Source organism: Urocampus carinirostris, chromosome 16 (genome assembly GCF_059441175.1).
Source record: "Urocampus carinirostris isolate Australia breed hairy pipefish chromosome 16, RoL_Ucar_1.0, whole genome shotgun sequence".
NCBI classification, from domain to species: Eukaryota; Metazoa; Chordata; class Actinopteri; order Syngnathiformes; family Syngnathidae; genus Urocampus; species Urocampus carinirostris.
Genome location: NC_142364.1, coordinates 9250192 through 9263325, shown reverse-complemented (window position 1 = coordinate 9263325; position 13134 = coordinate 9250192). Strand labels below are relative to the sequence as shown.

At 41.6% G+C, this 13134-nt stretch overlaps 1 protein-coding gene across 1 annotated transcript in view; it reads left to right on the top strand.

The window, feature by feature from the left end:
* The window catches only part of LOC148350157 (proprotein convertase subtilisin/kexin type 5-like), a 35345-nt gene extending 22766 nt beyond the window's left edge, over positions 1–12579 (top strand). Inside the window, exons 5-8 of the mRNA XM_088319993.1 lie at positions 714–943; positions 3417–3514; positions 9352–9529; positions 11918–12579. Of these exons, the coding sequence (XP_088176119.1) occupies positions 714–943; positions 3417–3514; positions 9352–9529; positions 11918–12333 (922 nt within the window). The 3' untranslated portion in view covers positions 12334–12579. The remainder of the gene's footprint in view (positions 1–713; positions 944–3416; positions 3515–9351; positions 9530–11917) is intronic.
* The last annotated feature ends 555 nt before the right edge of the window (positions 12580–13134 follow it).

The following is a 13134-nucleotide window of genomic DNA, read 5'->3' as shown; positions in this document are numbered from 1 at the left end:
TCCTAGATAGATAGATAGATGTCTAAATAGAATCCTAGATAGATAGATAGATAGATAGATGTCTAGATAGATAGATGTCTAGATAGAGGCGCCCCCTTGGTGTCATATCGGTTTTAAAATAGATAGATTATAGATAGATAGATGGATAAATAGTTGTGTAGATAGAGGCCCTTCCCTGGGGTCATATCGGTTATAGATGTCTAGATAGATGTATAGATAGATAAATGGATGTCTAGATAGATAGATAGATGTCTAGATAGAGGCTCTTCCCTGGTGTCATATCAGTTATAGATGTCTAGATAGATTGATAGACGTCTAGATAGATAGATAGATCTCTAGTATTGTTCTCAGCTCAGGGATGCTGCTGGAAATGTGAATTTCCCTGCGGGGATGAATAAAGTATCTATCTATCTATCTAGATAGATAGATGTCTAGACAGATAGATAGATGTATAGATAGATGGATGTCTAGATAGATAGATGTATAGATAGATGGATGTCTAGATAGATAGATGTATAGATAGATGGATGTCTAGATAGAGGCCCTTCCCCTGTGTCATATCGGTTATAAAATGCTAATCACTGCCGATGTTTAATTGCCGGGCTGAGAAAATGAAATTCATGTAGCGTTAAATTGCAATTAAATCCAAAGCGGTTTACAGGCTGAACTTTACGGTTCACCCGAGAGTCGTCTTTCCTTCCTTTCCTCTCCAGTCGAGACGGCGAGCGACCCTCCGGGACTTGCCGGCCCTGCGATCCCGTTTGTGGCGGCTGTACGGAGGACGGGCGTTGCCTGAGCTGCGCGCCGGGGTTCCTTCTTGTCCCCGAGGACGGGCGCTGCCTCGGAGAGTGCCCTCTCGGGTTCTACCGCCACCGGGACCAAGACCGGGACGGGGTCTATGTCACCTGCCGACGTTGCGGCGGCAACTGTGCAACCTGCTCAGGTCTATTAAGAAACAGGAACAAAGAAATGACCGTATAGGATTTTCTTACAAAAATTCACACAAAAAATAGGTATTTTTGTTGTTTAAAGACAGATAGAGATAGAGATTGAGAGAGATAGATGACTAGATAGATTGATAGATGTCTAGATAGATTGATGTCTACATAGATGGATAGATGTCTAGATAGATAGAGATAGATAGATGTCTAGATAGATAGAGATAGATGTCTAGATAAATATAGAGATAGATAGATAGATGTCTAGATAGATAGATGGATAGATGTCTGGATAGATGTCTAGATAGATAGATGTCTAGATGGATAGATAGATGTCTAGATGTCAAACTAGATAAAGATAGATAAATGGATGTCTAGATAGATAGATAGATAGAGATGAATAGATGTCTAGATAGATAGATAGAGATAGATAGATGTCTAGATAGATAGAGATAGATGTCTAGATAAATATAGAGATAGATAGATAGATGTCTAGATAGATAGATGGATAGATGTCTGGATAGATGTCTAGATAGATAGATGTCTAGATGGATAGATAGATGTCTAGATGTCAAACTAGATAAAGATAGATAAATGGATGTCTAGATAGATAGATAGATAGAGATGAATAGATGTCTAGATAGATAGATAGAGATAAATAGATGTCTAGATAGATAGATAGATAGAGATAAATAGATGTCTAGATAGATAGATAGAGATAAATAGATGTCTAGATAGATAGATAGATAGATGTCTAGATAGATAGAGATAGATGTCTAGATAAATATAGAGATAGATAGATAGATGTCTAGATAGATGTCTAGATAGATAGATAGAGATAGATAGATAGATAGATGTCTAGATGTCAAGCTAGATAAAGATAGATAAATAGATGTCTAGATGTCTAGATAGATAGAGATAGATAAATGGATGTCTAGATAGATAGAGATAGATAAATAGATGTCTAGATAGATATAGAGATAGATGGATAGAGATAGATGTCTAGATAGATGAAATGAAATGATCTGCATTTATATAGCGCTTTTCAAGTCAAGGACTTCCCAAAGCGCTTTACAATGTGCTCCACATTTCCCAATAGCGGCCTTGCAGCCATGTAAGGCGCTAACCTGCTTATTGGGGGTATTAGGGGTTCAGTGTCTTACCCAAGGACACTTCGACATGTAACACGGACGAGCCGGGATTCGAACTGGGATCCCTTGATCCCAAGACGAGCGCTCTACCTCCTGAGCTACTGCCGCCCATAATGTCTAGATAGATAGATGACAAGATGGATAGATAGAGATAGATAGATAAATAGATGTCAAGATGTCTAGATAGATAGAGATAGATAAATAGATGTCTAGATAGCTAGATAGAGATAGATAGATGTCTAGATAGATAGATAGATGTCTAGACAGATTTCTAGGTAGATAGATATATAGGAATAGATGTCTAGATAAATAGATAGATGTCTAGATAGTCAGAGATAGACCCTTCTACCGAGCTCCCTTCATCCTCGTCGGTGACTCCATGTTTTGGTTTTGATTGCTGCCTCACTATTGTGGTGCTCCCGCGCCATATCACGATTGCAAATCTTGCAAGTGGCACATTTTTTGTTTGGCAGACTCGGGTCAAACTGTTTTCTCCGTCTCCATCATGTTCCATGAGTTGAACTGACCGAAACCTTTTAAAAATAGCGCCTCAGTGAGGCATAAAATGCGCGACAGCTAGCTTTTAATCCGCGACTTTAATCGGGTTTATCGATTCGTTGTTGCAGCCCTAGATTATATTGAGGACTGGAGTTGCAATAAAAAGTGTTGGAATATATCACTGTTCCCCCCAGGCTTGACAGTAGCTCAGGAGGTAGAGCGCAGGTAAGTGTGAAGCACATTGTAAAGTGCTTTGGGAGAGCTTCAGAGACTTAAAAAGCGCAGTAGAAATACCATTTACCATAACATCGGAATGAAACCTGGATCGCAGCACGGGACCATCCACTAGGGATACAGCTGACACATGAAAAGGCATTGGGTTTCATCTCATCAAACTATTTTCATTTTGTTGTCTCATTTCTCTAAAAATAGTGTGATCATGAGATAAGACCTTTTGCCTTTTCCTACGTCATCTATGTCCCTAATACCCTGGTAGTTAGCATGCGGCGCTCATACTGTCGCTATCAGGGTCGCTAATATTATTATTATGCAAATGTGTTTAAAATTTATCAACTGACCAAATGCAGCACATTTCCAATTTTGACTGCGCCTTATATCCAAAAATTACGGTATCTTTGCCTTGCTAATACAGGGTGCAACATAACAAAACTGCCTGTCATATGGTTTTATCCTCTGCAGTCTGGGTTATACTGCCCCCTATAGGCCACAGCACAGAATTTAAGAGCCCAAAATGATACAGTGACTTAACGAAAAGGAAAAAAAAGGATAAACGAGTTGAAAAATATTTAAAATGGATATTTTTTTGCAGAAAATTCTCACTCCTGCCTATCGTGTGGGCCCGGTTACCTCCTGTCGGGTGGCGCCTGTGTGTCCGTGTGTGACCCGGACAAGTACCTGCTGCTCAAGGTAAACATGTATCATGATTTTGGTTATGTGTAGCAAGGATAATGGAAAAAAAGAAAGAATAGATGTATATATACTGAAAATGCAGGTTCGATATCTTTTAAGTCTTCTTACGTGATTTAATCAAGTACACAGAGGCTTGCCATGAGGGGGAGCTCTTTATTTCGTCATCCCAAAGAACTCAGAGAACTCCAGACATAACAATGCTTTTATAGCTTCAATTTGAGTACAACCCAAGAGGCGACGGAGATCTGACGTCTCAACAAGGAAGATGTTGTCGTACCCTTATTAGGACATGTTGTTCGCCTCAGTTTGCTCAGAGGGACCTTGCAGGTCTCATGCCCTTTTAGGGAAACTCAACTGTCTTGCCAAGGACCTTCTCGAAATGATGTCAACATTCCCTCACTACTGTAAGCAAGTCTTTCTACATTTCTAAATGTATGCAACTCTATTCTACAAATGCAAGTCTATTTTCCACAACAAGGGTAGCAGCGAAATGTGAAAAATCCATGAAATAACGCCCCCCTATATTTTAACATGCGCTCTGCCGGCCCCCGCGGAATAAGTCGACCAGGGATAATGGATCGCATCCGCACATGTGCTGTTCATTTTAGGCAGAAACAAACAAAAAGAAAAGAGCAATTACATATACCACAAATTTACACTCTCAAGCCTCCACTCTGAGAAATGGTTGACTGGGGATAATAATCGCGGCCAAAACAGTGCAGTTCATTTTAGGTGGGCTACATTAGCGCTCTTCAGCGGCCATAACTTTTTTTTAAAAAAGAGCGATTTGATGGCCACTGCTCACTGCAATAGCCAACTGGGGATAATGGATCTTAATCAAAACAGTGCAGGTCATTTTAGACGGGCTGTAATGGCTCTTCTGTGGCCAAAACAATGAAAAACACACTTTGATGGCCCACGCTCACTGCAAAAGTCAACCGCAGATAATGGATTGTGGTCAAAACAGTGCCGTTCATTTTAGGAGGGTTGTGTTAGTGCTCTTCCATGGCCAAAATAATAAAAATGCGCTGTGATGGCCCATGCTCACTGCAAAAGTCAACCGCGGCTAATGGGTCTTGGTCAAAACAGTGCTGTTCATTTTACGCGGGCTGAATTAGCTCTCGTCAATGGCCAAAACATTAAAAAAACGCTCTTTGATGGCCCATGCTCACTGCAAGAGCCAACTAGGGATAATGGATCTTGGTCAAAACGGTGCAGTTCATTTTAGACGGGCTGAATTAGCTCTCGTCAATGTCCAAAACATTAAAAAAAACGCTCTTTGATGGCCCATGCTCACTGCAAGAGCCAACTAGGGATAATGGATCTTGGTCAAAACAGTGCAGTTCATTTTAGACGGGCTGAATTAGCTCTCGTCAATGTCCAAAACATTAAAAAAACGCTCTTTGATGGCCCATGCTCACTGCAAGAGCCAACTAGGGATAATGGATCTTGGTCAAAACAGTGCAGTTCATTTTAGACGGGCTACACAAGCACTCTTCAGTGGCCGTGACATCAAAAAAAGCAGTTTGATGGCCACTGCTCACTGCAATAGCCAACTGGGGATAATGGAGCTTGGTCAAAACAGTGAAGTTCATTTCAAGCAGGCTGTATTAGCACTCTTCTGTGGCCAGAACATTAAAAAACAAGCTTTGATGGCTAAAAGTTAACTGCGGATAATGGACCGTGGTCAAAACAGTGCAGTTCTTTTTAGGCGGGCTGAATTAGCTCTCGTCAATGGCCAAAACATTAAAAAAACGCTCTTTGATGGCCCATGCTCACTGCAAGAGCCAAATAGGGATAATGGATCTTGGTCAAAACAGTGCAGTTCATTTTAGACGGGCTGAATTAGCTCTCGTCAATGTCCAAAACATTAAAAAAAAAACGCTCTTTGATGGCCCATGCTCACTGCAAGAGCCAACTAGGGATAATGGATCTTGGTCAAAACAGTGCAGTTCATTTTAGACGGGCTGAATTAGCTCTCGTCAATGTCCAAAACATTAAAAAAAAACGCTCTTTGATGGCCCATGCTCACTGCAAGAGCCAACTAAGGATAATGGATCTTGGTCAAAACAGTGCAGTTCATTTTAGACGGGCTACACAAGCACTCTTCAGTGGCCTTGACATAAAAAAAGCAGTTTGATGGCCACTGCTCACTGCAATAGCCAACTGGGGATAATGGAGCTTGGTCAAAACAGTGAAGTTCATTTCAGGCAGGCTGTATTAGCGCTCTTCTGTGGCCAGAACATTAAAAAACAAGCTTTGATGGCTAAAAGTTAACTGCGGATAATGGACCGTGGTCAAAACAGTGCAGTTCTTTTTAGGCATACCTCTCTGCTCGCAGTTATATGGGATTGGCGATGATAATAGTACAGTTGGAGTACAGTTCATTTAATAAAATAATGCCATAAAAATATACGCCAGGTTCGACTAAAGTGAGCTCTGAGAACCCCTGCTTGCAGGGCACATGTGGTCAGGGATAATGGATAGTGGTCGTAAAAGTGTAGTTCATTTTAGGCAGAAATAATTAAGAAGGGGGCAGCACGGCGGCGCTGTGGTTAGCGCGTGTGCGGCAGAGTTCTGAGGTCATGGGTTCAAATCCAGCTACCAACCTTCCTGTGCAGAGTTTGCATGTTCTCCCTGTGCTTGCATGGGTTTCCTCCAGGCCCTCCAGTTTCCTCCCACGTTCCAAAAACATGCATTTCAAGTGAAATGGCCGGTCCAAATTGTCCCTAGGTGTGAATGAGCGAATGAGTTGTCTGTCCCTGTGTGCCCTGCGATTGGCTGGCAACCAGTTCAGGGTGTCCCCTGCCCACTGCCCGAAGACGGCTGAGATGGGCTGCGGCACCCCCGCGACCCTATTGAGGATAAGCGATACAGATAATGGATGGATGGATGAATAATTAAAAAGGAGTCGCAAGACCTAATTCATAAATTTTTAGAGGTGGATCACGGCTGCACAAGTGCAGTTCACTTTTTGTTGGACAGAGTGGCAAAAATGCGCCACTGGCCCTAAAAATATATACATATTTATATTTACAGAATATATGTTAGATAGGGTTGGGTAGGGTTTATTTTCATTTTGTTTCTGTCGCATGTTATGTTCGTTTTGCCGCAGATCAAAGCCAGGAGAGAAAGCTTACCACGTGTTGTGAGTCATCATTTTTAGTTTCTTTTGTCTTTTATTAGCACATTTGGTATTGGAGTCATCCAAAAGTCATTGAAAGTAATCCAGTTAAAGTAACCCTACCCAACCCTGGTTTTGCCGGAGATCAAAGAGATCAAAGCCAGGAGAGAAAGCTTACCACGTGTTGTGAGTCATCATATTTAGTTTCTTTTGTCTTTTATTAGCATATTTGGTATTGGAGTCATCCAAAAGTAATTGAAAGTAATCCAGTTAAAGTAACCCTACCCAACCCTGGTTTTGCCGGAGATCAAAGAGATCAAAGCCAGGAGAGAAAGCTTACCACGTGTTGTGAGTCATCATTTTTAGTTTCTTTTGTCTTTTATTAGCATATTTGGTATTGGAGTCATCCAAAAGTAATTGAAAGTAATCCAGTTAAAGTAACCCTACCCAACCCTGGTTTTGCCGGAGATCAAAGAGATCAAAGCCAGGAGAGAAAGCTTACCACGTGTTGTGAGTCATCATTTTTAGTTTCTTTTGTCTTTTATTAGCATATTTGGTATTGGAGTCATCCAAAAGTAATTGAAAGTAATCCAGTTAAAGTAACCCTACCCAACCCTGGTTTTGCCAGAGATCAAAGAGATCAAAGCCAGGAGAGAAAGCTTACCACGTGTTGTGAGTCATCATTTTTAGTGTCTTTTGTCTTTTATTAGCATATTTGGTATTGGAGTCATCCAAAAGTAATTGAAAGTAATCCAGTTAAAGTAACCCTACCCAACCCTGGTTTTGCCGGAGATCAAAGACATCAAAGCCAGGAGAGAAAGCTTACCACGTGTTGTGAGTCATCATTTTTTTCATATTTAGTTTCTTTTGTCTTTTATTAGCACATTTGGTTTTGGAGTCATCCAAAAGTAATTTAAAGTAATCCAGTTAAAGTAACCCTACCCAACCCTGGTTTTGCCAGAGATCAAAGCCAGGAGAGAAAGCTTACCATGTGTTGTGAGTCATCATTTTATTCATATTTAGTTTCTTTTGTCTTTTATTAGCATATTTGGTATTGGAGTCATCCAAAAGTAATTGAAAGTAATCCAGTTAAAGTAACCCTACCCAACCCTGGTTTTGCCGGAGATCAAAGAGATCAAAGCCAGGAGAGAAAGCTTACCACGTGTTGTGAGTCATCATTTTTAGTTTCTTTTGTCTTTTATTAGCATATTTGGTATTGGAGTCATCCAAAAGTAATTGAAAGTAATCCAGTTAAAGTAACCCTACCCAACCCTGGTTTTGCCAGAGATCAAAGAGATCAAAGCCAGGAGAGAAAGCTTACCACGTGTTGTGAGTCATCATTTTTAGTGTCTTTTGTCTTTTATTAGCATATTTGGTATTGGAGTCATCCAAAAGTAATTGAAAGTAATCCAGTTAAAGTAACCCTACCCAACCCTGGTTTTGCCGGAGATCAAAGACATCAAAGCCAGGAGAGAAAGCTTACCACGTGTTGTGAGTCATCATTTTTTTCATATTTAGTTTCTTTTGTCTTTTATTAGCACATTTGGTTTTGGAGTCATCCAAAAGTAATTTAAAGTAATCCAGTTAAAGTAACCCTACCCAACCCTGGTTTTGCCAGAGATCAAAGCCAGGAGAGAAAGCTTACCATGTGTTGTGAGTCATCATTTTATTCATATTTAGTTTCTTTTGTCTTTTATTAGCATATTTGGTATTGGAGTCATCCAAAAGTAATTGAAAGTAATCCAGTTAAAGTAACCCTACCCAACCCTGGTTTTGCCGGAGATCAAAGAGATCAAAGCCAGGAGAGAAAGCTTACCACGTGTTGTGAGTCATCATTTTTAGTTTCTTTTGTCTTTTATTAGCATATTTGGTATTGGAGTCATCCAAAAGTAATTGAAAGTAATCCAGTTAAAGTAACCCTACCCAACCCTGGTTTTGCCAGAGATCAAAGAGATCAAAGCCAGGAGAGAAAGCTTACCACGTGTTGTGAGTCATCATTTTTAGTGTCTTTTGTCTTTTATTAGCATATTTGGTATTGGAGTCATCCAAAAGTAATTGAAAGTAATCCAGTTAAAGTAACCCTACCCAACCCTGGTTTTGCCGGAGATCAAAGACATCAAAGCCAGGAGAGAAAGCTTACCACGTGTTGTGAGTCATCATTTTTTTCATATTTAGTTTCTTTTGTCTTTTATTAGCACATTTGGTTTTGGAGTCATCCAAAAGTAATTTAAAGTAATCCAGTTAAAGTAACCCTACCCAACCCTGGTTTTGCCAGAGATCAAAGCCAGGAGAGAAAGCTTACCATGTGTTGTGAGTCATCATTTTATTCATATTTAGTTTCTTTTGTCTTTTATTAGCATATTTGGTATTGGAGTCATCCAAAAGTAATTGAAAGTAATCCAGTTAATGTAACCCTACCCAACCCTGGTTTTGCCGGAGATCAAAGAGATCAAAGCCAGGAGAGAAAGCTTACCACGTGTTGTGAGTCATCATTTTTAGTTTCTTTGGTCTTTTATTAGCATATTTGGTATTGGAGTCATCCAAAAGTCATTGAAAGTAATCCAGTTAAAGTAAACCTACCCAACCCTGGTTATATAGATAGGATAGGCCAATGGCATGGTAGATAGATAGAACAATAGCACAGTAGTACAATAGATAATAGATAATATTTCCTAGAAACATGTACTATATCTTATTCAAACCGGTTCAGGGTTCACATCACTCCTGCGAGGACTGCGACGCCTCCTGCTGGCGGTGCCGAGGTCCCGGGCCGGCCAATTGTAGCGCTTGCGGGCCGCAGGCCATCCTGGAAGCCGGGGGGCGCTGTCTCCTCTGCTGCGGCAGTGAAGCGCGCACACCGGATTGCTGCAACTGCACAGAAACGACAGGTATTTTCAGTTTTGGTGTAATCTGATTACATTTGTTACGAAATGTTTAGTTTCATTAGACATTTAATTCAAGACTTTGAAATGTCGTTATTGTTTTATTACGGAATATGGATTTAGTTATTGACATACTTTACGACAGTATTCCCTTTTCTGTATCTGATCATGGTGGAGAAGTTTCGGTTTCCCAATGATCCTAAGGGCTATGATGTCTAGGGGATTCGAGTAGAGCAAGGGGGTCATTTTAACTCGGGGGCCACACGATAGAACAAACATTCTGTCGGGGGCCGGACTAGTAGATTAAAGAGAAAGAAAAAGAGAGATCAAGAAATAAGAGAAAGAGGGAGGGAAAAGGAGAGAGAGAGGCCGGGACAAAGAGATAGAGAGAGAGAAACAAAAGAGATAAAAAGAGAAGTCGTGAGAGAGGGGGAAAGAAAGAAAGCCAAAGAGAAATAGAGAGACGGAAGGAGAGAAAAGAGAAAAGAAAGCACAAAGGGTAGGAAGAGAGAAAGAGAAAAGAGAGAAAAGGAAAAAAAAGGAAATTAGAGCAAAATAAGAGAAAAAGAGAGACACTGAGAGTGAAAGAGACAGAGAGAGGGATAAAAGGGGTATAAAAGAGAGAGAGAGAGAGACAGAGACGGAGAGGAAGAAAGAAATCCAAAGAGAAATAGAAAGACAGAATGAGAGAAAAGAAAGCACAAAGGGTAGGAAGAGAGAAAGAGAAAGGAAAGAAAAGGAAAAAAAGGAAATTAGAGCAAAATAAGAGAAAAAGAGACACGGAGAGTGAAAGAGACAGAGAGTGGGATAAAAGGGGTATAAAAGAGAGAGAGACAGAGACAGAGACAGAGACAGGGAGGAAGAAAGAAATCCAAAGAGAAAGACAGAAGGAGAGAAAAGAGAAAAGAAAGCGCAAAGGGTAGGAAGAGAGAAAGAAAGAGAAACGGAAAAACGGAAGAGGGAGGGAGCAAAAGACTTTCAAAAGACAGAGAGAGAGAAAAAGACAAAGGGCAACAGAAGAAGAGAAAAAGAGAGACACAGAGAGTGGGAGAAAAGGGGTGAAAGAGAAAGAGAGAGAAACAGAGAAACAGAGAGAGAGAGAAACAGAGCGAGAGAGAGAGAAAGAGAGAGAAAGAGAAAGAGAAAAAGAAAGAGAAATACAAGTACAGTGTCTTTGTTCGAGGCACCTGGCTTTGGCAACATCTAGTTGACATATTTCAACCTGCCGCTTGTTTTTCTCTTGCGCTTCGCTGAGTGTTGTCTCGCGGGCCGGATTCAATCCCTAAGCGGGCCTGATCTGGCCCCCGGGCCGCCTGTTTGACACCTGTGATGTAGAGGGACAGTGTGTATTATTCAGTGCCTCCTAGTGGTAAAAAAAATATTAAATATCAAAATTTACCATTTATCAAATTGTTTGAATTAGTTATCTGACTCCATTACCCAAACACATCCTACATTCACCCAACAATACATGCTCACTTGTTTCTTGAGGGAAAAGATGAACAGGAAAGCCGACATTTTCACACGGGGGCAGATTTAATTTCATTAACAATTTATCTAAGTGTACTCCAACGAAAACGGCCGAATTAGTGACGTTGGCGTCTCTGTGAAGCCTTTTTCTGAAGTCCTTTAGCTCTCCCCGCAAGATAGTGTGCCGGCTCCTCCCATGTGCGTGCCAAGGAAGCCCAACGTGGGCTCCACCTCCTCGTTGCGATGTCTGGAATGTTCAAAACAACACCGAGCGTTTCTACATTTTCCACCAGGGTGCTCTGACATGGCACCACAGCATTAAATTAAATTTGTATTCGATTGTATAAAATCCTTTATAGTCAAATGTATAAAATCCTTCAAGGTGGATATATTTCTATTTATCTTACATGAGCCTCATCTAGACGAAGATGACATCATTGTCAGCCATCTTGCTGCTACAGCCCAAACAAACAAAAACCCGGCAAAAATAATTGAAGAAAAATGGTGGTAGTTTTCACGCTCATTTTTGGGGTTGTACGCGAGAACACTACATCTCATCTCATCAGCTACACCGCTTATCCTCAGTAGGGTCGCGGGGTTGTTGGAGCCCATCCCAGCAATCATCGGGCAGTGGGCAGGGGACACCCTGAACTGGTTGCCAGCCAATCGCAGGGCACACGGGGACAGACAACTCACTCACTCGGTCACACCTAGGGACAATTTGGACCGGCCAATTCACCTGAAATGCATGTTTTTGGAACGTGGGAGGAAACCCACGCAAGCACGGGGAGAACATACAAACTCCGCACAGGAAGTCTGGAGCTGGATTTGAAGCCACGACAGGTTCCCATGACATGCGCCGCACAAGCTGCCCTAGAACACTACATGTCATTCTCAAGAAAATCTCCATTTTTTTAAATTCAGGTGAGTGCGTCCTCAGTACCGACCTGGCGTTCAGGAACAAAGACGATCACGAGGAGGAGGAAGTCAGGGGGAACACGGTGGTCTTCGTCGTCGCATGCGTCCTCCTAGTGGCCGCTTTGGTCGCCGCAGTCGTCCTCATCTTGCGTTCTCGCTCCAAACGGCCGACTTCGGACGGGACCCAACTCGGGTACCGGAAGCTCGGTTCTGGTCCCGGGTCCAGATCCGGTTCCTCTTCGATTTATAACAAAGACACGGCCACGTCGGACTTGGGCAAACCGAAGCACGGAGACGAGGACGAGGACGTCGTGTACATGAGCCAGGACGGGACGGTGTACAGGAAGTTCCGCTACGGACCACTAGGGGGCGACGACAGCGACGATTTGGAGTACGATGACGAGAGTTACTCGTATCGGTGAAGCGTCGGTATCATTTTCCGTCTCGAGATAATGTGATTTGAATCCGATTTTCTCGTGTACGACTTTTTCAATATATTCTTTCATCAACTTTTGAGATAGAGAATAAGAGTGCAGTGTTCTAGTTTGCCCGCGTCCTAAACGCATGATTTTTGCTGGGGACGCATAGTGTCCAATCAACGTGCGTCCCCGGGACGCAACTTTTTGACACAAAATTGTCATTATTACCCGATTACCTTTTTTTTTTTTTTTTAAACAAAGATTTACCGCACTCCAAACTCTTCGTCAGGCAGATCCGCCATTGTTGTTTTGGTCTCGCGGTTGGAGTTTTCGTCTACACGCCGATCTCATGACGTCATTGTTGTGGTGGTTGTCTTCGATTTAAGATGAAAATCAACACACAATTGGTCATTTCTTCAGTGTCAGTAATAAGTCGAAACATAATGCCGAAAGTGATAACAACGGCAATAATTCCGGCACGAAAAAAACGGCGGAGAAATTCTTCAGAAGACTGCGGAGGCAAGGAAAACACGCGTGTTGGAGCGAACGATTCGACGAAAGAAAATAAACAAAAGAAAACTCCTAGCAAGAAAAGGACTCAATTATATTCCTGGTGACGCTATGAGGAGGAGGATAATGGATCGGACCTTGAGAAGGCATTACAACTGTGGCGGGACAGCAAACCACGAAGAATATATGAACTGAAAAATCCGAAGTGATAACTGATTTGTATTACCAATAAAGTTTGCCGATTAAACTGAATGAATATATAGATTTAAATTATATATTTGTCGCCGATTTACA